The sequence below is a fragment of the Sorex fumeus genome, unplaced genomic scaffold (genome assembly GCF_029834395.1).
Source record: "Sorex fumeus unplaced genomic scaffold, SorFum_2.1 ptg000018l, whole genome shotgun sequence".
NCBI lineage: Eukaryota > Metazoa > Chordata > Mammalia > Eulipotyphla > Soricidae > Sorex > Sorex fumeus.
In genome coordinates this window covers 20,661,544-20,687,660 of record NW_026606075.1, presented here as the reverse complement: position 1 = coordinate 20,687,660, position 26,117 = coordinate 20,661,544, and the positions used below count along the sequence as shown (strand labels likewise).

The window sequence follows — 26,117 nt, the reverse complement described above, 5'->3', positions numbered from 1 at the left end:
TCTAAGCAGAAGGATTAGGATCATAGTCCCAAGTATTCTTTTATAGTCTGCTAACCTATTGGGTAATACACACATAGCACAGTTTTAATTCCAGGTTAAAGTTCTTACCGACTCAATAAAAACTGTAAATGCTTTCAGAAATTAGACAATAGTTATCTTAAGAGACTATTTTACTTACTACTTCTACTCCATTCCTGTAAGTATTCAATCAAATATTTACTTTCATAAGTAACAACTATGATATTATGTTAATAATTAGATGTCCATGAGGCTAGTTGTATCACAATACCTGCTGGACTGGGCATGATGGGTGTTCCTGGTGGCCCTCCACCTCCTGGAGGACCCTAAATAATCACATAAAATTTCAGTAAAAATATGGCATTTTATTACACAATATAAAGAAAAACAAAAAAAGATATACCTATTTTTATGTTCATACATCTGAAAATAGGAGGGAATATATTTCCTCCATTCTTTTTTGAATGCAGAATCACTTTAATGTTATGCAAAATATAATTTAGCTGTAAATATGCTGAGATTTTCATGACGTTTTAAAAAACAATAAGCCTGTAACACTGATTTATTACTTATTACAGAGTCACATCGAGTATAATGAGGCTAAGAGAAACCATTTAAAAAGCCTTTACAAATCCATAAAATAGAAATAATCATGTGTGTTTGTGATTTAGTTTACTGTTATTTGCTTATACTTTATATCGATGGTTTTTATAGAAAACTAAAAGTCAAAAAATATTCATATATTCAAAATTCACTGATGCTAGTTTTCCTTCTATCAGTATCAAATGAACACTTCCGAAGCACTGTATCTCTGGCTATCACATCAGGCAGAATCACAGATAACAGTAACTAATGCTGTGGGCTACTAAGGTTGCAGCTTCACAAGTAATTTCAAATGGAGATGAGATAATTCTGGTTAATACAGTGATTTCAGACAAGCAAAATGAAAAACTAAGACAATGGGTCTAAAGAATTTTGAGAGGTAGACAATCAGTCTAAAGAATTTTGGAGATGTAATCAAATTAACAAGTAGTTGAGTTCATCTGAGTGTCCAGAGATGTAGCCCACTATTTCAGGTATAATATATGTATCTGAAATTAATAAGCAAATTCAATTTCCTATTAAATAAAAGCCTTTAATTTCTTGAGACTATCAGGATTATTCTTAAATAACTTTAGTAAAAAATTGTTTGTCAACGCAAATTTTATTTTTGTTTCACAGGACAGGTAAAATAGTTTCTTAGCTTGCAAAAATTGAGGAAAGACTGAGCAGCACTGAGTATACAGGTTCAGAACAACGTGAATTTCCCCCACCATATTCATAAATACTATTTCTGTGGAGTACAATAGATGTATTGATTTTCTTTTTATGCATTATTGTTTTTCCTACTCAAGTTATCCATCGCCTCAAACATTTCATCAGGAAAGATAACCTGTTTTGCTATTTTATCTTTGCTTATTAGTTAAAAATTTCACTCTAAATAGGATAAGCAAACTATGTTCTATGAGGGTCTTAAGCTGCAGCAAGGATTTTAGTAATGGTTAAAAAATAATTTTAAGTTCAAGGATTCAGATAAAATCTGTTAATTTGATTGCAGGTCTGTATGACTTATTAGAAAAATTTAGTATTGACTAAATATTTTAAGAAAGATAAATGTTTTTAATTTTAAGAATGAAAGAAATGAAAAGATACTCCTTCCTTCCCCCCAACACACACAATTAGTAGTTATCATTCTATCTGTTTCGCTGTGACTGGGAGAAAGTTTAATGTCTTCTTAGACTTTGTCTGGAGAGTGAGGTGGGGAAGAATTAGATTATTCTCTTGGAGAAGGGCAAACTCAAGCATATCATTGTATAGATGGGGATGCTTTTCTTCATGATTGGACAGAGTGTATTGTACTGGTTTACAGAAACATATGCTGAAGTAAAACACAGTACCCAGGGCAATTTGGGCCAGATTGATAACTGTTTCACTAATGAACATCAACATATGCACTGAGGATGGCAGATGAAACAACTCAATACAAATCAGATGTTCACTTCTTGGCCAATACACAGGGGCTCTTCTTAACATCTGGACAACCATTTCATTATCCAAATAAAATGTAACATCAATTCTTATGAGCAAACAAACCCAAATATACTTACTACATAATTCCCAGGAGATGCTGAGGAGTATGGTATCTGGAACATGAACAGGACAAAAATACGTATTTTGATCATGTGGCAGTATGGAAAATGATCTAAAATGAATCCATTTTCTTTTAAAAAGTTTTAAATTTATCATAAAGGAGGGCAAAAGATAAAGAAACCGATATCTGAGTGCTTAGAAAAAGGAATCAATGCAATATTTTGAGACTTTGAAAAAGTGGATTTTAGTCAAGTGGAATTTAGACATACTTAAACTTTAAATTATACAGTTTTCAGATTATTTTATTCATGGTGTGATATTAACAACTCTTATTATATAATTAGAAAGTTTTATATCTATGAATCTAAAAGGAACCAGAATTTTTCAAATTGCTAGCCTTTAAAAATACAACTTCTAATTAATGCACAATCTGGGAGCATTATTTTTCTACAAAAATACATTTCAGTCTACTATATACATACAATATTATAGGGCAACTCTTGACATGTCGAGTATATCTTTTCCCCTTTTCCTTTCAATTAGCTACTAGAAAATAACATATCAAATTAAAAAATTTTGTTAAAACACATTTACACAGGGGCTATTGATTTGTGGGGATCAGATTATTGTCACTGTCACTGTCCTCCCATTGTTCATTGATTTGCTAGAGTGGGCCAGTAACATCTCCATTGTGAGTCTTGTCACTGTGTTTTACATATCAAATACATCAGGGGTCTATAGTCTACTTTCAGCATGCTGAAACCAAGCACAAAAATTTGTAAGTCTATAATTGTACCTCATGGTGTTTCACTAACAAAAAAAACCCCCTAAATATATCAGGGGTAGCTTGCCAGGCTTTGCCGCGCGGGTGAGATACTCTCAGTAGCTTGCCGGGCTCTCCAAGAGGGGTGGAGGAATTGGGAGGGATCAGATATGGGTAGCAAATACCTCTTATACCTTTAAATCAAGCTTTCTCATTGTTATTAGGTGGTAGTAATACAAAACTGTTAAAGTATTTAGGAAATAAAAACTAGAAAAAAATTTATTTTAAAACAAGTTCCTGAGTATAGATCAATAGAGAAAATTAAATTAGCAGAGAAAATTAAACTACCAAATTTCCAATCATAGAAATGGCTACAAGCTCACTTGCATGAAGGTGATACATATTCAAATGATGTATTTTTGAATGTTCTGGAAAAAAAAAACACCCAAACACCAGTCTTCCTAGAATCAGCAGTAAGAGCCAATAAAGGGCCTTTCAAAGTAGTGAAAGGATTGCAGTGCCTGCACCAAAACTGTTCCTTCTGCCTCAACAGCTTTCATATAATTGAACATAAAAATAATATGAAACCATAAAAGAAGCTAAAAAAAAGTAAAATAGGATTTTATTTGCTTTTAATAAGAAGTGACTAGAAAGTTCTCTGTTTTTCCTGAGCACAAACCCCACATCTTTGAGGCCCCTGCTTGGGCTATCTGTGGGTAGCTAAACACTTGGGTGGTCATTACCAGAAAGCCTGGCATCCCAAGGGAAGGGAATAGCTTTCACTGCACATACTGGCATTCCTCTGGTAATAAACATTCATTCTAATTAGAGAATGAATGGAACTTTGCTTTCAGGTCTCTTTCAGTACATAATATACCATCCAACAGACTATAGAATGATGCTGGCTTTTTTTCTTTATTATTTTGAACATGTGCATCTGCCTTCTTCAAATTAACAGCTTGTCTTGGCATCAATTTTCATGTTCTCTTAACTTCAGCACGTGGCTCATGTTCTACTTCGATCTGTTGGTTACAGCCATTCTTGAGATGTTCAAGAATGTTCAAGATATGGCCTATTTACCCTTTAGATCTTTGGAATTTAGACTTCACTGCCTTTATTTACTTTACAACTTCTCCCTCTTCTATTGATCAGAGTCATCATTCTCCTACAGCTCTTTATACAAACATTGAAATAACTACTTTGCTGACATTTCTTACTCCTTGTGACTCATAAAATTATTCTATATCCAAGCAGAATCTGTCCCTGTCATAACTCTTCCAGTTTTACTAAGTTTCCACTTCTTTAAGCCCCATTATTTCTTTATTTGCTTCCTACTTAAACTGGCTCTGTCTTCTCTCCATCCCAATGTTAGTATTTCAGATCTCTAATAAACTAACTCACAGGTTTTAAAGACATATTAAAATTCATGTTCTGAGGTAACTGTAAGAATTATAAAATATGAATATAAAACATGCATAAAATCGAGGCATGGGTTAGAGTGTTCTAGCAGTGCTGTTAAGGTAAGCGGGAAGAAGAGAACTTAATCTCACAGAGCGGGGCCTGGTATGAATGTCAAAGAAATAGACATTATGATAAATCCTAGACTTCCAACTTGGTAACTGGATGCATGATGGTGTTATTTAGTCATTTATGTATAAAAAATTCAGGAAGTGCATTTTGCAAGTGAGGGTAAGTATCTGACTTGCTAACTTTGTTTTGTTTTTGGTCCACAGCCAGCGGTGTTCAGGTCTCACCCCTGGCTCTGCACTCAGGGATCATTCTTGGAACTATATGTGGTGCCAGGATGGATTCTGGGTCAGCTGAATACAAGAAGAGCACCCTACCCACTGTCCTATCACTCTGGCCTGCACATGCTAAATTTGATGGCAGTACTGGTAGAGAGATCTCAGGCAGGGCCTCACACATACAAAGCAAATACTCTGATAGAGTGGGGCTTCATTCCTGGTCCTGACATGTTGAATCGGAAGGATCTCTTTTAAAGATTTTGAGGTAGAGCTGGCAACAGGCATTTAGGAAGATAGGTCTAGATTCAGAGAATTGATTTAGAGATAAAGTTTCAACGAAATAAATTTTCATTTCATCTAGAACTAGAGGCAGAGCCTGGCAAGCTCCTATGGCGTATTCAATATGCCAAAAACAGTAATAACAAGTCTCACAATGGAGATGTTACTGGTGCCCGTTCGAGCAAATTGATTTACAACGGGAGGACAGTGGACAGTGCTACAGTGCTAGAACTAGAGTAGAATTAGTGTCAATTAAAACAATATTTAAAAGAAATTTTAACTAGAATTAGGGTACATTACCAGTGGAAAATGGGTTGATGTTATAATGAGAAAAATTTCAGGAGAAAATACCTTTCAAAAGTTAAGGATGTAAAATGGATATAGTAGAAAACACAATTATAGTACAATACCCTATCCACTGTACTATCACCCGGCCCCAACAATTTGAAACATTTTGGCTAAATCACTTTCAAATGTAAAGTTTAAAATTTCCTTGTATGGGCTAGAGAGATAGTACAGTGGACAGGGTGCTTACCTTGAATGTGGCCAGGTTCAATCCCTGGCATTCCATATGGTTCTCCAGCCTTGCCAGGAGTAATCCTTGAGACATTGCTGGGATTGGCCCAATACCCCCAATACCCAATACTCATTATCCCCTTAAATAAAATTACGTTGTAGGCCCAGAGAGCTAGATCAAAGAGCTGAAGCACATGCTGTGTATATGAGAAATCCCCATTTGATCTTCGTACCAAGAGATCTCTAAACACTGTGTCAAAAGTAGCTTCTGAGCATTGACTGGAGTAGTCCCTGAGCACCACCAAGTGTGGCTGAAAAACCAACCAAGTAATATTGCTTTGGTAAACACAGACTTATTAGAACATCAAGACCTCATTTGTACCAGTGTAGATTTGAAAGTGTTACTTTTAATGGTTAATTAAAAATGATTATTTGAATATTGCAGATTTTATGGAGTATTTTTCTCTCCTTGATGGGGGAGGGGGGCTTTCAAGCAGTGCTAAGGAGGATGCAGGGTCCTTCTCAGTATATGTTGGCCAACCAGGCTTGGAATTCAATGGCATGGCGGCTCAGGACCTGCAGAGCCTCCAGAGTTTTACTGGTTGTGTTTCGAGAGGACCATACTGTGCCAGGAATCAAATCTGGGTCTGCACAGGCCACACTTGCACTTTAATCCCTCTACTCTCTCCCTCTGGCCCCAAGATATTTTTATTTTCCTTAAACTTAGTCACTATTACAGATTCTTATTTTTCTCCATTAAATGGGTTTCCACTCACTGTCAAGCTACATTGATAACAGTGCTATACTGAAATCTGTTGTTTTTGAACTATATTATTTTTACTTATCCATGTGTCTTGGGTGGTAGTGTGCAAGTGGCCCAGGTCTGGGTGATAAAGCAGACCTATGGGTGCTCCCAACTCAGAACTGGTTTGTAAACGAGCATTTTACCCAGATCATGAGCATATGACCCATTTCAGTTGTTTGGTCCCAGTACCTGTGCTTAGCTGATAAGACACACCCTTTGTGCCCAAGTGGAAGATAGGAGGCTATAAGTCTGGAGTTTCACACAGCCTTCACATTATGATAATGATGGAAAATGAAAAATGAGAAAGACACTGGGTTTTAAGCACCTGCAACCAACTGTGCCCCAAGGCAAATTTATACTGAACTTTTCAGATACACAATTAAATGATATTCACCTTCAATATTTGTCCAGTTTGGTTGATTTTCTATAGCTTGAATAAAAAGAAATGCCTCCAGAAAATGATAATTAAGATATTTTCAATGAAAAATTGTATTACTTAGTGATTAGATCTTCTTGTATCACTAAACTCAAACTCAGATTTTCCCAAGCAAAACATTTAAAAAAAATAGTTGATGAACTTATAAATAAACTTCCTCAAAAGATCTGAGACCAATATTCTAATGCCCAAAGTAAAAGAAGTTAAAGGCCAAAATCATACTTTATTCTGAATTAACACACGGATTTGCTTAGCATGTTTTTCCTGCTTCCATAAATAAGAATGCCAAAATCATTTTTGATCAAGCTCTTTTAATATGCCAAAATGTGATTATATAGAAATTAAGCAAGTACAGAAATATATTGTGGCTAATGTTAGGCAAATTTCTCACTTTTAGAGGAGTGAATTATAAACATGGAAAGCTGGAAATCTAGCATGAAATCTGTTGTTGGATTAAAACTGGTCTTAAGTAGGAAGTTTACCACGGTGATTAAGCTTGAAGCCCTACCAATAACACTTTTGTAAGTCATAATGCCTAAAATAAAATTTAAAAAATTAATTGTTGATGTGCACTCATGGTTTTACTACATCCAGCTATACATAGATAAGAGGTTTGTGTGCATTCATATATATATGTGTGTATATATATATATATATATGGGTGAGATACTCTCAGTATCCGAGATACTCTCGGAGAGCCCGGCAAGCTACCGAGAGTATTCGATATGCCAGACACAGTAACAACAAAGTCTCCAATGGAGACGTTACTGGGCCCGCTCGAGCAAATGGACGATCAACGGGAGGGCCTTTACCTTTACCTTTACCTTTTACTCTCAGTAGCTTGCAGGGCTCTCTGAGAGGGGCGGAGGAATCGAACTCGGGTCGGCCATGTTGGCTGCGTGCAAGGAAAATGCCCTACGGCTGTGCTATCGCTCCAGTCCTGCAGAGCCTGGCAAGCTCCCCGTGACGTATTCGATATGCCTGACACAGTAACAACAAAGTCTCCAATGGAGACGTTACTGGGCCCGCTCGAGCAAATCGATGAACAACGGGAGGGCCTTTACCTTTACCTTTATATATATATACACACACATACACATCTATATCTTATTTCTGATTGCGGAGGGTCTAGATGAAGCTTTTGATAAGTTCTAAATTCTACTCTTCATTATAAGGAACTAAGCCTCAAAATAGTAGTTTCTGGGTAAGGCTAGGTAAATATATGATGAACTCAAAGTGCTCTGTAGCACTGCACTGTCCTCCCATTGTTCATCTATTTGCTTGAGTGGGCCCAGTAATGTCTCCATTGTGAGACTTGTTGTTACTGTGTTTGGAATATCGAATATGTCCCAGGGAGCTTGCCAGGCTTTGCAGTGTGGATCAGATACTCTCGGTAGCTTACCAGGCTCTCTGAGAGGGGCAGAGGAATCGAACTCGGGTTGACCTGGCTGGCCGAGTGCAAGGCAAATGCCCTACAGCTGTGCTATCGATCCAGCCCAAAGTGTACCAAGAATAATAGGAATATGTCAGAAGGACAAACTATACAGCTTGAAGTGTTTCCTATAAGCAAAATCTGGAATGATTTTTACCATGAAAACATTGATTAAAATAACAATTCATGAGTATATTGGACATACATGGGCTGGAGCGATAGCATAGCTGGTAGGGCGTTTGCCTTGCATGCAGCCGACCTGAGTTGATTCCTCAGTCCCTCTCAAAGAGCCCGGCAAGCCTTGTAAGTATCCTGCCCACATGGCAGAGACTGGCAAGATCCTTGTGGCATATTCAATATGCCAAAAACAGTAACAACAAGTCTCACAATGGAGACGTTACTGGTGCCCACTTGAGCAAATTGATGAACAATGGGAGAACAGTACTGCCGTGCTACATGGATGTATGAGGGGAGAAGAAAGAAAAACTCTTAATTACAGTAGATGGTCAATTGATAAACAGAGAATAAAAGATAAAAAATTAGGAAAGTTATATGTGAACCAACGTAGCAGGAAAATAAATCTGGACAAGAATCATCATTGGATGTCAGAAATCCAAGTTTAAGTATGAGTAAAAGAAGGAGGATATTGAAAGTGGTTTTGTAGTACATCTCCACAAACATTTTACTACAAAGTGAAAAATGGTAATTCAGAGTGGAGAAAGTTGACAAGCACCACTTTAACTAGGTGATCAAAGGTAACATTACAAATAATGATGCAAATCACCATTATCAGTCTCCTGGAATGCTGCAGTGAGAAAAACACAAACTCACTTCTGTGGTACTTCTGCCAAAATGTTTCATTTACATTTCAGGATAAGGTAGTATCAGACAAAACCAAACTATGGAACACTCAACAAAACAATTGGTTATATTCGATAAAAAAAAACTTATGAAAGACAAAAGTGGAGAAATTGTTTTAGATGAAAGACAGAGAGAGAGGACTAATAAACCAGGTTTTTATCCTGTAATCTAAATGAATAAGGATTTTTTTTTAATAACATAAGGCATTGTTGAGACCATTAGTAAAATCTCCTTAAAGTCCACAAATTAGGAAATAACATTACATCAATGTTAATTTTGTTATTTTGATTCTAGAATGTGGTTATGAAAGATGATGTCATTGCTTTTAGGAAACACACACTGAAGTACTAGAGGAAAAGAATCATCATGTCTGTAACTTAAGTGAAAATAGTTTAGGAATTAATTATATATAATCATAAATGAATATATATTATATGTATAAGCAGAGAGGAAAAATTATAAATATGGTAAAATTTGAACACATAGGAATCTAGGTCTGATTCCTACAGCTTTTCTGTGATCTAAAATTACTTCCAAATAAACATTAAAAATAGATAGTACATAAAAATTTTGAAAATAAAAAAACAATAAACAGCTGTTTGAATATACTACCCAAAGGAACCAGAGATTCACTTTAGTAACATAAAAAGTTGTTTGCAATTTCAAATATGTCCAAGAAGTCTAAGAAACTTGGAATTCAAAAATAACACAAATGATTCTAATATTCCAATGTAATCAATGTCATTTAGGAGGAAATCCCTCATTAATGCTTCTTCTTTTATTTCATATAAGGAATCTTTTGTGAGGTGTTATCAGCTTTTTGTGATTTTTTTTTCTGGTTTTCACAATTATTTTCAGAAGAATTCTTTCTGTGCTCAGGATAATGATCCTGTATCTTTCTGGTATATGTTTTTGAGTGATAGAAGATATATTTACATCTGATATGTATTATGACGGGACAGTTTTCAATTTGACCAGTACTTATCTTTGTATAGTATGCTGGCCAAATGCCCATTTTAGACTGATCACTAAAGAGTAGTTAGTGGGTATCTTTTACCTTAATTTACAACATTTCTCATGTTCTAAAATTACACAGAGCTTATTATTTTCTCCTCTGTGCAATACCCGGCTCTAAGAATCTTGAATGACTGAACTACCTAAAAATTATCAGAATGCAGAACTTACTCCTTAGTTCTTCCTCTATCAAAGACTCTTCCTGGATAATATCCCGGCACAATTCAGTGCACAATCTCCTGTATCATATCCTACCCTCATTCTGAAGTGGCTTTTGAATGATGGTCTCCATATGAATGTACATGAGGGTGGGAAGCGGATAGTGTAAATTGCCCTCTTACATCACTATGGGTACAGAAGGGGTGGCTGATTAGCTGCCAGAGAGGAGAGAAGAGTCTTCTTGCTTCTAGGTGGATGATTTGCATAATTAAATTAGACTAGAGATTATGCTCTTAAATCCAGTCATCAGACATGCAGATAATAGAAATTCTTTCCAGATTCTGGCAATAGGAATATTGTTAGTTTACAGAGTTACAAGAACTGCTCTTTTTCTGCATTTTATGGGTATTATAATAGGGACTTGAAAGAAGTGTATCTTGAGCAGTTAGCCAGATGCTATTTCAAGTAAGATCTTGAATGAATTCGAAAGCACATAGCAAGAAGAAAATAGAAATGCAAATTCTTTAAAACTACATAAGCAAACAAAGAGTTTTGGAAGAATAGAGACATTCACATTACAACATAATCTGGCAAACCTGGTTTTAGAATTTTTGAGATTAATGCACTGATCATCCAAATTGAAGCCAATGTGCTCTCCTTCAAATAATTTTATTTACTTAGCAAATGAAACTGAGTCAGGTAATATTAATTCTTATTTTATAAAAATAGCATAGTTACTTAATTGAAAAGAAAGTGATTTGTACTTTAGATATAAATAGAAATACATTTAGGATGATTTTTCCCGCACACCTTCTTTGCTGTGCCCTCCCCTGCCACACCCCCCCCCACTCCATGTTCCCTTCACTTAAAATTTTCTTCAAGTTTTACATTAACCTTAACCACTGAGTCAGTTTCAAATTTATTTAGTCTTATGGCCACTCCCCGTCAACGAATGCATCTCTGTATATTAGCAAAAGGCATCCCTACTGGGCAAGAACTCTAGATTTACAAGTAAAACAAAGTATATAGCAGTACCCTACCACCTCCTTTGACCCAGGACTTTTGTACATTTGTACACTACACACACACAATACACAACAGTATATAGCAGACCTCTCATCTGTTGAAAAATCAAGGTTTGAAAGTCAACAAAGAAAACTTTTATAGTAGTCAAGCCACTGCCATGAAACATGTAAGGAAATTCCCGGAGGTCAGATACAGAGATGAATATATAAGAACGGCAGTTTAAGCCCATAAACAAAAGGCACTTGGACACTCCTTCCTGGAGCAGAGAAGGAACAAATCTAGGCTTAATTTGGACAGCAAGTATAATCATAATAACTCTGAGATTCATCCTATTTACAACTTAGTGAGTACAACATGTATTTAAAAACATTAAACTATTTAATGCTAGTTATATTTTGTGGTAAGTGTTGGCTACTCAAGAAAGCAGTATATTTAAATCAACTATCTTCATTTTTGAGACTGTTAATATACATAAAATGTACATTTATATTAGATCTTGAAATGGAAGAGTAAAAATTACACATATTTACAAATATACACAGACATTTTTGAATAATTACTTCTTTTAAAAGTTTAACATAATCAACTGCAGGGCATTCCAAAGCAAAAGAATTCTATTATTAATTTCTAGCTTAAATTAATGAAAGTTAAAATATACATATACTCACTGAATTGGCATTTGTTGGGTTTGGCCAAGGTCTACCACCACCTGGACCCCTATAAGACAATAAATGTGATAAATTAAATGTTAGCCAAAGCTTTAGATGTTCCACAATAAAAATTAAACACCAACATGTATTACAGTTTTAAGCTCTACACTGATACTGCTCTCTATACTTATTTTTGTATTTTTTTTTATCATTCCATGAATCAGTTTTCTGTCAATCTTCAACAATTTTAATAAGCCCAGATTTGTTTTATTTTGGTTTTGGGTGGAGCCACACCCAGTGAAGCTCAGATGTTACTCCTGGATCTGCGCTCCGGAAGCATATTCCTGCCTGTGCTCAGGGAACCATAAAAAATGCCAATGACTGCACCTGAGTTGGCCGGATGCAAAACAAACACCCTACCCTCTGTATTATCTCTCCAGCCTCAGCCCAGATTTATTTTAAGTTCAGTTATAATATGCACCAAAACTGGCAGTCACCAACAGCAGTAATATATACATGTATCTAAATAATTTTATTTTTGGAAAAAGGAACTAATTATAAATAAACTATAATCTGTGTGCATTTATATAAATATCACCCATACCTCATTTAGAATGAAATTACCCATAAACAATATATGAAATTATGCCTTAATTAAGCTAAACATTAGTGGATGTATATATCTAAATTTACCTCATTAAAACACATTTACATCACAAATAAACATCAATTTATCTTTCAGTAAAATTGATAATTACTATTGAATATGGAAACACATTTGTTGTTCAATACTATGGTCCAAGTGAATCTTGGTAAATGTTGTAGGTATATCCTCCAATGTACATCATATTACAATGTACATATTACTTTCTTTTAGGGTGCAAGAGAATATTCTGTCTTTCATAGCTTAAAAGGAGAGGTAAAACTTGGGATAAAATTAATGCCTAATTAGATAAAAGATATATTTTTTCCCTCTTGTTTTGAGATAAGTATACCTGAGTAAATTCTGTCTGATAAAAAGTAAATTACAGTCAGCCAATCCTTGGTAATTAGGGTCACTCAGTTTTTTTTTTCCCTCCAATCCATTAAAATACTCTGAGATGTTTGAATAAAAAAACATGACTTTATATCCTTATTCTAGGTATCTTAAGTCCTAGTTTCATAATTTTAAAGTTCTAAATGTTAAATAGTGGCTGTTCAAGTTAGAAATATTCTATATATATGATCATCTAATCTTTGATAATGGAGCAAGAAATTTGAAATGGAGCAAGGAAAGTCTCTTTAACAAATGATGCTGGCAAAACTGGACAGCCACATGAAGAAAAATGGGCTCAGACTGCTACCTAACACCATGCACAAAAGTCAGAGCAAAATGGATTAAAAACCTCAACATCAGATCGTAATCTATAATGCACATTGAAGACATGGTTGGCAAAACACTCCATGACACTGAAGCTAAAGGTATCTTCAAAGATGACACGCTACTGACCAAGAAAGTGGAAACAACAAACAAATGGGACTATTTTAAACTAAGAAGCTATTGTACCTCAAAGGAAACAGTGACCAGAATACAAAGACAATCTACAGAATGGGAAAGGATATTCCACCCAATACCCATCTGATAAGGGGTTGATATCAAGGATCTACAAGGCACTGATTGAACTCTACAAGAAGAAGACATTCAACTTCATCAGAAAATGGGGTGATGAAATGAACAGAAACTTTTTCAAAGAAGAAATCTGAATGGCCAAAAGGCACATGAAAAAATACTCTTCATCAATAATCATCAGGGAGATGCAGATCAAAACAACAATGAGATATTATCTCACACCACAGAGACTAGCCTACACCCAAAAGAACAAAAGCAAGCGATGTTGGTGTGGATGTGGGGAGAAACGGACTCTCCTTCACTGCTGATGGGAATGTCGACTGGTTCAGCCCTTTGGGAAAAAAGTATGGGCGTTTCCCAAAAAATTAGAAACTGAGCTCCCATTTGACCCAGCAATACCACTTCTGGGAATATATCCCAGAGAAGCAAAAAAGTATAGTAGAAATGACATCTGCACTTATATGTTCATTGCAGCACTGTTTACTATAGCCAGTATCTGGAAAAAAATTCACCCGAAGAACAGATGACTGGTTAAAGAAACGCTGGTACATCTACACAATGGGATACTATGCAGCTGTTAGAAAAGATGAAGTCATGAAATTTGCACTTGCTCCTTTACAAACATTGAGCACAAAGTGAAATGAGTCAGAAAGAGCGGGACAGACATAGAAAGACTGTGTTCATCTGGGGAATATAAAGTAACAAATTGGGAGACTAACACCCAAGAATAGCCAAGATAAGTAACAGGAGGTTCGCTCCATGGCTTGGAGGCCAGCTGCACATTCTGGGGGAGAAGGCAGCTCAGATAGAGAGGGGATCACCAAGTAAAGGGTGTTGGGAGGATCCTTCCAGGATGAGAGATGCATGCTGAAAGCAGACTATAGACCGAACATGATTGCCACTCAATGCCTCTTTTGCAAACCCTAGCACCCAATAGGAGAGAGAGAGAACAAAAGGGAATGCCCTGCCACAGGGGAGGAGTGGGATGGGGGGTGGTGGGGGGGTGGGAGGGATGCTGGGAGCATTGGAGGTGGGGAATGGGCACTGGTGGAGGAATGGGTATTCAATCATTGTATAACTGAAACCCAAGCACAAAAATTTGTAAGTCTACAACTGTACCTCATGGTGTTTCACTAATAAAAATAAAAAAATAAATAAAATAAAAACATTGAGCACAGAGAGAAGGTGAGGGGTATTTAAGTTGTCTCTGAAAACTGGTGCCTCTAAATCATAATGATTTTATAATTAAGTAATGGGATATTTAGAAGGATGATTTTCCACTTAGAATTCAATGTCCTAATAGAAACTACAAAATACAGGAGGTGTACTCCTGTCAAGTGTGAAACATTTATCTTATTTGTTTGATATTAAATAAAATACAGTAAACAAATTGAACAATATTTAACTTAAGACAACATAAAATTATATCCAAGTACTGGCAAAAGTTAGCACACAGTGATGTTATAGATGATATCCTCACAAATTTGAATGATATGAATTTATGTGTAAATATTAACAGTATAAATTAGTATTAAATGTTTTATTATTTTCCAATGTATTTAATTTTATTATGCTAATTTAATTGCTAAAATATTTTATTTTAACTAAATAATTATCAGTAAATTAAATTTTATTATAAATAACATACCTTTAATACATTTTGATTGTTGACAAATTCTGAGATAATCTCAGTATTTCAGGTAATACTTTGCTCATTTTGTGAATTAGTTAACCATGGATATGCACAAATTAAATTTTCTCCAACATCATAATTTTGCTTGAAAATATTTTGTGTTTCACAGATAGCACTAAGTGAGGGTACAGTAGAGATGAGCTCTGTTTGAACACCATTAGAAAAACTACTAAGCTCCCTTCTAACTCCAATACACAGATATTTTAGACTGTTAATGATATGACTTTATTTATCATAATTTTAATTTCCTTTCCTGCAATTTGTAAGTTACCAACAATTAAAAAATTGAAAACTACAAATAACATTTACAAATACTTGTCTGCCATGACATTTTTAGTAAAGATAAATTATGAAGTTCATTTTAATGAATTTAGTGAATACAATAGTGATACTAATGATTTTTATTTGTAATGTCCTTTTAAAATAAGGTTTGCTTTCACAGAGGCAGGGTGGGATAGGGGGGATGGGGGTGGGAGGGATACTGGGATCTGTGATGGTGGGAAATGGGCACTGGTGGAGGGATGGGTATTTGATCATTGTATAATCGAAACCCAAGCACAAAAATTTGTAAGTCTACAACTGTACCTCATGATGTCTCACTAATAAAAATAAAAAAAAAATAAGGTTTGCTTTGCTATGGCTGATATAATATACAAGGTTAATTTCTCAGCATCTTCCATACTTTAGAATTTTCCTTGTTAGAGTGAAATATTTATAGCTGTAATTACATAGAACATTTTGATTGTCCTTGAAAGAATTTTAATTTAAAGGGAATGTAAGATACTCCATAAATGGTCTAGTGACATAAAAAAATATCTCAGGCTGTGATGCTTCAGAACTCTTTAAGAACCACAAATGATATAAATTATAAAATACTGTGTAAGAAAAAGGTTTTGAAGTAGCTAAATATATTTCAATGAGAAACCCAAATGCAAATAGCAACAAAAATAATCACCTGAAAAATTTTGTTCCTATTTTTAGTCTCCACAGTGTAAGTAATTAAGTATAATCATATGTATATGTTTTAGTATAGGTGAGACTAAATAGACAAACTACTGAGTATCTCATTGGTTATATAAATAGCATTTTTCTCTGTATTAGCTAAAAGAGGTTGATTTAAAAGTTGTTCATAGGGCTAATAATAATTTGGATTTATATATAAAATTATAGAAACATTCATAATACTTAATGATTATTTTAGGTTGATCAGTGTATTCAAAATGCACATTCTGGATACTCTTCCATCTGAACACTAAAAACAGTTGCATTTTAACTCACTCTTTCCTTGAACACATCTTTGCTTGCTTATCTAGATGTTTCTTTGCTGGCCTATTTGCACTCTATGAAGCCTCTGTTCTCTCTCGAACATGTACCTCTCCCTCTCTCTCCCTTCACTTCTTCCTAAATAAATTTCAGTAAACCTACCTTGTTTCACAAAACAAAAAAACAAACAAAACCCCCAAAAGTTTGCATTTTAATTATGTATTTATATTTTCCTTTTACTCTCCACATTCTATTGCATTTTTTTTGTTTGTTTGCTCCTGGCTTTTGCACTCAGGAATTACTCCTGGCGGTGCTTGGGTGACCACATGGGATTCTGGGAATCGAACCCGGGTCGGCCGCATGCAAGGCAAATGCCCTACCCGCTGAACTATCACTCCAGTCCCCGCTATTGCATTTTGAAGTCAGAATCTCAGGTACATAAGAAATATATACATCCATACATATATAAGCATATATATATATATATATATATATAAACACATGCAAAGTCTATTGGTAAGAGTTTCAGCTTTTAATTTAAGCACAAGTGCCACCCATTCCTTTTCAGAGCAACCATTAACAAGGCTATGTCTTTGAGGAATTTAGGAAAAGTCTGACTTCATGTCTTTCATTTTTAAGGCAATAAAAAGAGTTTAACCTTAAAAATGAAACCCTAATAATAGGAAAATTTGACCTATTTCCCCCCATTCTGTTAGTTTTAAATTATGCTGGTACCCACCTATTAACCTATTTTCTATTTTAGGTAAAATTGCTTTCCATGAAAACCATTTTAGAAACCTAAAAAAGTAAACCCCAAACCCATGTACATCAATAGAGGTTATTTGTTAACATTACCATTAAATTACGTCAGAGCTTTTTAATTTCTTATGTGCATAACCAAAACATGGACTTCTGGGCAATAGATTAGAGGAGATGACCGACAACCAATGACTTGACATGGAACACTCATTAAATAACTAACAAGCACTGTGGTGTATAAAACAGAACTTTGAGGGCAAGTTTATGAAAAATAAAACAAAAAATTCTTAACAAATTGAATTATATTGGTTAGCAGAACTAACCTGTTCCTTCTGGGAATGAAAGGGCTTTTCAGTAAAAATGAAAATCTTTTCATTTGGGGCTTGACCAATAAATATAAACCAAAAAAACCCTCCAACAACTTTTAACTTACTTCTTATGTAAGTATGTCTTGAATTTTTTAAAAGAAAAATTTACCTGGTGTGAAGATAAGTTCTTTCACATAAAAGATAAGTTCTTTCACAGAAAGAGAATTATTCCTGGGTTTAAATAAGTCCCAATGAAGGTACATTTTTTTATGAATTAAAAACTTGACTTTCAGGAATCATTATCCATTAAAGTTAAAACAATATTCAGTTATTTCTTTTCATAGAGCTAAGTCACGTTTCTTTTAGTAGTTCTTTATACTTTTGTACATTATATACTTATTTATGAAACACTCATTTTAATGATAATTAAAAACAAAAGAGAAAAAATTAAAGGTTGCAAGGAAAGAAAGAAAACATAGTTTGTTGTGAAAATGAAGCAAACATCACAGTTCATATTTAGTGCATTTATACCAGAACTCATAATGTCATATAAATGATTTTAACATTAGAAGACAGAAAAATAGAACAGTTTACCAAATAGGATAATATAATATTTTGCTTACATGTTCATTCCAGGCATTCCAGGGCCACCTAAAGCATTCAGTGGGGGTCTCATTGCACCTCCATAGTTCTGTAATGATAACCAAGGGTCAGACTACCACAAAACAAAAAAACAAAACCAAAGAGGAGGGGGGAAAGAAAGGAGAGCAGGTTAATGATTTCCCTGGGTAACTGCTGATTGGATAAGGCCTGCGCAATTCATTCTCTGAGGGGTCCACACTTGTACTTTCATGTCTATTTTTAACAATTACTTTGGTTTGTTTCTTTTAAAAACTATGCAATTAGATAAGATGATTGGAACATGATAAATTATTACAGCATAGCTTCAATGTAATATGTAAATATCTTTATTATTTTTCTAGTATCTGACTAGCAGAGAATGTTTCCAAATAAAACATTTCATAAACCCCCAAAACTCTTTTTTTGAAAGAAAAGATTTGTTATGTGTGAAATGATCAGAGTTAGAACATTCACATAAAGTCTGAAAAATCCAAGTAGCAGAACTCAAAATAAGAAAGTTTAGATTAAACTCATGTTCAGAAGATATTATATACAATAAAAATACATATCAATAGACAATAACATAAAAATATAAAAACTAAAATATACCCAAATATATGAAAACTAAATTATACAAAATATTTATATGCAAGAGTTATGTGTATTGTATATAAAATAATTATATTCAAGAATTATGTGACTTAGTCAATATCTATTATATATATTCACAGGATAAAACATGAATGTTTTAATAAATACACAATATAAGCTTACTTCTGTTTTCATAAGGGCCAAATAACAATTTTAACATTATCTTGTTAATTTTAACACTATCAACTACTTTCATGCTTGACTTGTTGATCTCCTTTTTCCTCTAGTTTACATTTTAATTTTTTATAGATTTGAATCTTTTGGTAAATAATTCACAACAACCGATTATTGGCACATCTGTCTTAAGGTGATCTACTAAAGATCTAATTCCACTCCTAACTTCACCATGATTAAACTAGCCACTCCACACCACACGGGTTTATCTCTGAACTATCATTGCTCTTATTGTCAGTTTATTTGCTTTGCTCTGACATCACCATTCCTCTAACTTTTATGCCTCCCCAAAACCCCAATTTCCGTTTCTCAGTAGTTTTATTTTATTAACTCTTTAAATTCTGGTATTCTCAAGTTCTAGTCATTTAATTTTTTGAAGTAAGTATTCATTAATAGGTAATCTTGTTCCCCCCTCCCCTTTGGGCCATACCTAGTGATGCTCGAGTCTTACTCCTGGCTCTGTACCCAGGAACTGCTCCTGACAATGGTCTGGGACCAAATGGAATGCTGAGGATCAAACCCAAGTCATCTGTGTGCAAGGCAAGTGTGTACCCATTGTACACACCTTGGCCGTTCTCAGCCACCACAGCCCCCACTTTTAAAAAATGGTCTTGTATGTATTTATTGGTTTTTGGACCATACCTGGCAGACCTCAGGGCTTACTCCTGGTACGACTTGGGGGACCTTATGGGATGCCAGGGATTGAATCTTGGTTGTCCAATTGCAAGGCAAGTGCTCTATCTGCTGTATGATCTCTCAGGCCCCTCATAATATGTAATCTTATCTGTAGTACTGCACTGTAGCACTGGCCTCCCATTGTTCATAGATTTGCTCGAGCGGGTGCAGTAACGTCTCCGTTGTGAGACTTGTTGTTACTGTGTTTTGGCATATCAAATACGTCATGGGTAGCTTGCCAGGCTTTGCCGTGTGGGTGAGGTACTCTCAGTAGCTTGCTGCGCTCTCTGAGAGGGGCGGAGGAATTGAACCTGGGTTGGCTGGGTTGGCCGCGTGAAAGGCAAACACCCTACCTGCTGTGCTATCGCTACAGCACAATCTAATCTACTCATGGTAATTCAACAATAAGTATATATATATGTATATATATACATATATATATATATACACACACACACACACATACACACACATCACTGTATCACTGTCTTCGAATTACTTAAGTGGGCACCAGTAATGTCTCTATTTCTCCCAGCCCTGAGATTTTAGCAGCCTCTTCTTACTCATCTTTTCCCAACAATTGGAGGCTCTTTCTATAATCCCAAATTTTCTATTTTGTTTTAATTTCTCTCCTAAGCTCCTAGGTAGGCTGGAGCGGTAGTACAGCAGGTAGGGTGTTTGCCTTGCACACAGCCGACCTGGGTTTGATTCCTCCATCCCTCTCAGAGAGCCCGGCAAGCTACCGAGAGTATCCTGCCTGCATGGCAGAGCCTGGCAAGCTCCCCATGGTGTATTTGATATGCCAAAAACAGTAACAACAAGTCTCACAATAGAGATGTTACTGGTGCCTGCTTGAGCAAATTAATGAACAATGGGAGGACAGTGCTACAGTGCTAAGCTCCTAGGTAGCTCCTAGGTAACTAATATGCTGAACCTCAGATGAATTGTTTTTGTCTGAATATCATTTCATGCACAACAAATCTAAAGAGTAACTCAGCATTTTTTCCCTGCTGTCTTTTTGATATCTGCCTCCCTCAGTATTATGTCATCACCTTTCATATCACAGACCAGGCTAAGAACCTCCAGGAGCTTTTGTTTTCAATCTCCATATAAAGTTAGTTACCAAAGCCTATGGCAGAGCCTGGCAAACTACCTGTGGCATATTCGATATGCCAAAAAGAGTACCAATAATGGGTCCCATTCCCCTGACCCTGAAAGAGCCTCCAATATGGCAGCGTTGGGAAAGACAAGTAAGGAGAGGCTGCTAAAATCTCAGGGCTGGGACGAATGGAGGCATTACTGGTGCCCACTAGAGTAAATCGATGAACAATGGGATGGGATGACAGTGATACAGTGATACCAAAGTCTCCGGAATAACTTTTGCAATACTGCTCTCCTTCTTGTCACTGATTTTTGTCATACATAGAGACTACTGGACCGTCTTGATGGATTTCTCTGACGTTTCCTTTCTCCTTTCAATCTGTTCTTTGCACTGCCTAATATTACTCAGCCCTCTTTAGCCACTTAAAAGCCATGAAGACCAGCATTCTCTAATGAATAGAGCCTAAACTCCGAATGGGTGTCTGTGAATGTGAACTGAATTCTGTGACTGCTACAGAACAGTCCCAGCCTGGCCTCATATCCTAGAATTTTTACCTTCTTACAGAGGGTAGGGTGTCTGCCTTGCACGCAGCCAACATGGCCGACCCGAGTTCGATTCCTCCGCCCCTCTCGGAGAGCCCGGCAAGCTACCGAGAGTCTTCGATATGCCAGACACAGTAACAACAAAGTCTCCAAGGGAGACGTTACTGGGCCCGCTCGAGCAAATCGATGATCAACAGGAGGGCCTTTACTTTTCTTTTACTTTACTTTACCCTACTCCCAATATTACCCTCCTCCAGTCTAGATTTATTGATGTGCAGAAATATACACTACACATTTATACTCAGCTTAACTCATCTGTTGTTCTCTATGCATAGCAAACTAAGATCACAAGGAAATATTCCACGAGAGGTCTAGAAACTATAGAGTGAACACAGATTAAATGAGCAAGTTATAGTGTTTTTCTTGTTATTTATTGACATTGACTTTCCAGAAATCTTTTTTTTTAAATACCCCAAGCTTGTGTGCTCAAGGGTATTGGAATTGTTTCTATCCCATCTTGATTCACTGGTTAAAACAGAAGCAGCTTCTTATGATCTTTGGATCAAGCACGGTGGTAGCAAAAACAATTTTACCAGGAAATTCTCAAAGAAGTGGGCACAAAATTGCAATAGTACAAACTATAATATAAATATTTCTCAGGGAGTTTTCCTTCCTTTTTAGGCCTAGAAGTTCTGTGTTTTATCAAAGAAAATGTTATATTTTCCTTATTTCTCTGGATACAGAAGGACATTGGCTGGAATCTCTGTTGCCATTGTCCCATTTCCTTTATCTCTATATTTGTTTATGGTTCTCCCAACCCTCTACTAAACATTTATTTCCTATAAGCAATAATATCATCTCTCCTATACTTTTGGAGATTAAAAAAAGTCATATCATATCAGAGTGCACTGGTACTATGATACTGGAAACAATAATTTTAACTGATAAGTTTTTTATCATTGTCTTTAAGCACCATCTTAAAGGAGTCCTCTTCTCATCAGTTTCCCTTGTGTGCATCACCCTAAAAAAATTATTTGCTGGACCATGTAAGGACCTCCTGGCAAGAGTATACATAATTTTTTCCTAGAGTTTTTTTTTCTCTACAGTTTCTCTTTATGTATCTGCATCTCTTTTTATACCATGATTTCTCTAAGTTTAGAGGTAATACATGATTCATAACTGATATTATTCTTCCAATAGAAAAGTAAATTTAATCAAGAAAAGTATCTTCCTAACATAATATTTTAAATCATTTTTCAACTATTTTTTTAGAATAAGATACATTTAGCCTGTTCTTATGTGCATTGGGTGCCTTATGACTAGGAGAAAATAGTAATATATTGTGATTTCCAAATCAAGTATAAGGGGTAGAGAAATGATGGTACAGAAATACATATTAAGTTCTCAATTAAGGAAAGAGAAAATTGATTCTGTGTTCAAATCTAAGCTGAGAGGCAGTATTTAGCTCAATATAAAGAAGAACTTTCTAGAAATCAAACTACTCAATCATGTGAAAACTGTATAACTTTCCAGGCACAGTCTAAACCACCCTTTTGTCACGATTATTGCATTGGGAGGGAGATAAAGCCAGATGAAACTGTATGGCTGCTATTGGCTTTAAAACTTAGTGGTGCAATATTAGCACCACTTCCCATTCTGCCTTTCTGACTACCGCTTGGAAAGTCAGTTGATATACTCTCGTACTTTCCTGTTTTACTTCTGCTTCAAAGTTTTGCCATATGAAAATATTTTGTAAATTTACTCAGGCAGGTGGGAAATGGGCACTGGTGGAGGGATGGGTATTTGATCATTGTATAATTGAAACCCAAGCACAAAAATTTGTAAGTCTACAACTGTACCATATGCTGTCTAATAAAATTTTTAAAAAAAATTTTAAAAAATTACTCTGGCATTATTTGGAAATTTCTTACTCATTTTGTGTATGTCTGAGTGCTATGTTACTAGTTTGCAATGGTGAGACAGTTGATCTCTGCCCACCGTATATTTATTGTTTAGCAAGAGATGTGGGCTGGAGCAATAGCATAGCGGTAGGGCGTTTGCCTTGCACGCAGCCAACATGGCCAACCTGAGTTCTATCCCTTCCACCCATCTCGGAGAGCCCGGCAAGCTACCGAGAGTATCTCGCCCGCATGGCAGAGCCTGGCAAGCTACCCGTGATCTATTCGATATGCCAAACACAGTAACAACAAAGTCTCCAATAGAGACGTTACTGGGCCCGCTTGAGCAAATCGATGAACAACGGGAGGACAGTGACAGTGACAGTGACAGCAAGAGATGCAGATACATAAAGAGAAACTGTAGGGAAAAAAACTCTAGGAAAAAATTATGTATACTCCTGCCAACTCCAAATTAAGTTTTAAAATAGATTAATAGAAAAATTACACACCACAGTTTTCAATAGAATTTCATTTCTTTATTCCTAGAACTGTTAATTATGTTTTCTATGTTATAGGTGTTCACTTTACCTAAATCAACATACAAAGTCATTTTATTATAGATATTTATCTAGTAATTTAACCCCCCATAGATAACTATTGTCCCTCTTCACCACACTAAGCTTAAATCTATGATAAAAAGCGAGATGTGTTGTTCTGCTTGCACATATAGCTAGAGATAATATACAAGGTTTTCTATGTCAACTACAAAAAATACATTATACTCTTGGGTAGTATTTATATGATTAAATACTGTTATGAGAGTTGGTTTTCTATTATGGCTCAAGAAACAGAGATAATCTTTATTGAATATCTCATAATGAATGTTTTATATGCCAGGTGTTAAAATGTTTCAAAAGAACCCTCCTGTTCCAAATGAGTTTATTTAGTGGCCTGGAGAGAGAGAGTACATAAGGCAAGGCACCTGCCTCCCAGGCAGCCAAGTCCAGTTCAATTCCCAGCACTGTACATAGCCCCCTGAGTACTACTTTTTGAGATAGACTCATATTAAAACACTTTATTCCTCTCAAATTATAAAGAAATAGCAAAAAAACTAAGTGAAATGATTGATAAAAATTAAAATACTTTCTTTGGGTTTGAAATGGAAAGGAAGAAATAATGTATAAACTTAATCATTAAAACTCACCATTATGTGATTACTCACCAGTAATGTTTTCTTTATATTATAATTATTTATAACATAAAGTATATATATGTATGGATCTCTATGCTTTTTATTTATGTATTTTCAAATGACACTCCTATGGCTGTATGTTTCTATAGTTTAGGTACCTACTTTTGTCTTCCAAATACCACACAATTAACTCTGAAACCAGACTCTACTTTTTTTAGTATTAAACATATTAGTATGGGAATGACAAAAGCTTAGAAATCAGCTAAGTGAACTGAATGAAGAATAGGAACTAAATTAGAGGAATGAAGTTTAAAAATTTATATTTATAAATTTATATTTATAATATGTCTTACAAAAATATTTTCGGGGAAAATTATCAAATTCTGTAGAACTAAACTTGTTGACTAGTTCATTGAAGGATAAACGTATACTTAGAATATGCATGAAATATTCTATTAATGTTATAAATTCTGTTAAAAATGAGAAGTTGCTATTTATAGGGTAACGATATTTAGTCTCTCACAACAGGTTCAAAACAAAAGTAGAAATAGGAAAAATCATTTTAAAACCAAAATTTTATAAGATATTAAGAAAACAGGAATGAACTAATTCTAATCGAAAGGTTTTTTTATGACTTTGAGGATGTTGTAGATATTTTATTTTTAATTAAATAATTAAATAAACACTTTCAAAAAATAAATAATTAACTTATTTATTTGGGTTTTGAGCAACACCTGGTGGTGCTCAGGGATTACTCCTGGCTCTGCACTCAGGAATCACTCCTGGTGGTTCTCAGGGTACCAACTATATGGAGCGAGGGATCGAACCCAGGTCGGTTGCATGCAAGGAAAATGCTCTATCTACTGTACACTTCTTTGGCCTCTATGCATATTTTTATAGTGAGTTTTCTCCCTTATGTAATGTGGTATCTGAAAATTTTTGTTAGATATACTCTATTCTGTGATACAGTCAGTGTGTGAGTTGGTAATAAACTCCTAGCTCTAAATCATATTATTTGTGTTTGATTCTTAATTCTCTGTCTCCTTCAGCAAAATAAAAATAAAATATTAATTTAATACTTCAGAAATACACACATGAAAAGAGCTCTTAGAACCATTGACTTAACAAATCTAATTTGCTTTCTAACGTGCTAACTTATGATATATGAGCAAGAAATATACATTTCTAGATTATTTATTCATTTCTTTCAAATATGATATTTGAAAAATTTCTGTACCATGTAGTTTTTCCAACAGAGAGTCAAGGATATGTTTTTTAGCTAAAATACAGGGTTGCTTGTAACAGTATACTCAAAAAATGTCACTGACAGATAGCAGTGGTTCAATCTCAGTGTGTACTTCTGGGATTTTTGATAAAGAGGTAGGCTGACCTTGGTCTAAATTGATAGTACTGTGCTTGGTGGAATGTTCCATTTTAATGTTTGTTTCTATATGGTTTCATATTGCTTTTATATAAAGTGAAATCAATATGTTTATTATAACCATAATAACCATATGTGAAAATAAAGTCGTATGTAATAACTTGTTAATGGCATTTGAAAACATGAATAGATCTTTCATGCTGCTTATTCTACTTAATATTTTTGATAAATTAGTTAATCAAACAGTTATCTTTATAATTATGACTTTTATATTTCACTACAACAAAGGATATGGTATCTTTTTATAATACTTAGGCATTTCTATGCAGTGTTTTTCACAAATGAACTAAAACAGATATAATAATTTCTGGGAAATAGTAGACTATTGCATCACTTTGGAGAAGTCACAAAAATG

At 35.0% G+C, this 26,117-nt stretch overlaps 1 protein-coding gene across 4 annotated transcripts in view; it reads right to left on the bottom strand.

Annotated features, from left to right (window-relative positions):
• SSBP2 (single stranded DNA binding protein 2) overlaps positions 1-26,117 on the bottom strand; it is a 295,259-nt gene that overhangs the window by 25,177 nt on the left and 243,965 nt on the right. For 2 of the 4 annotated variants that reach the window (XM_056112616.1, XM_056112614.1), the window contains 4 exons: positions 18,090-18,181; positions 11,853-11,901; positions 2,166-2,201; positions 290-344 (listed from right to left, as the gene is read on the bottom strand). In XM_056112616.1, the coding sequence (XP_055968591.1) occupies positions 290-344; positions 2,166-2,201; positions 11,853-11,901; positions 18,090-18,181 (232 nt within the window). The remainder of the gene's footprint in view (positions 1-289; positions 345-2,165; positions 2,202-11,852; positions 11,902-18,089; positions 18,182-26,117) is intronic. The other 2 variants (XM_056112617.1, XM_056112615.1) reach the window with 1 other exon arrangement.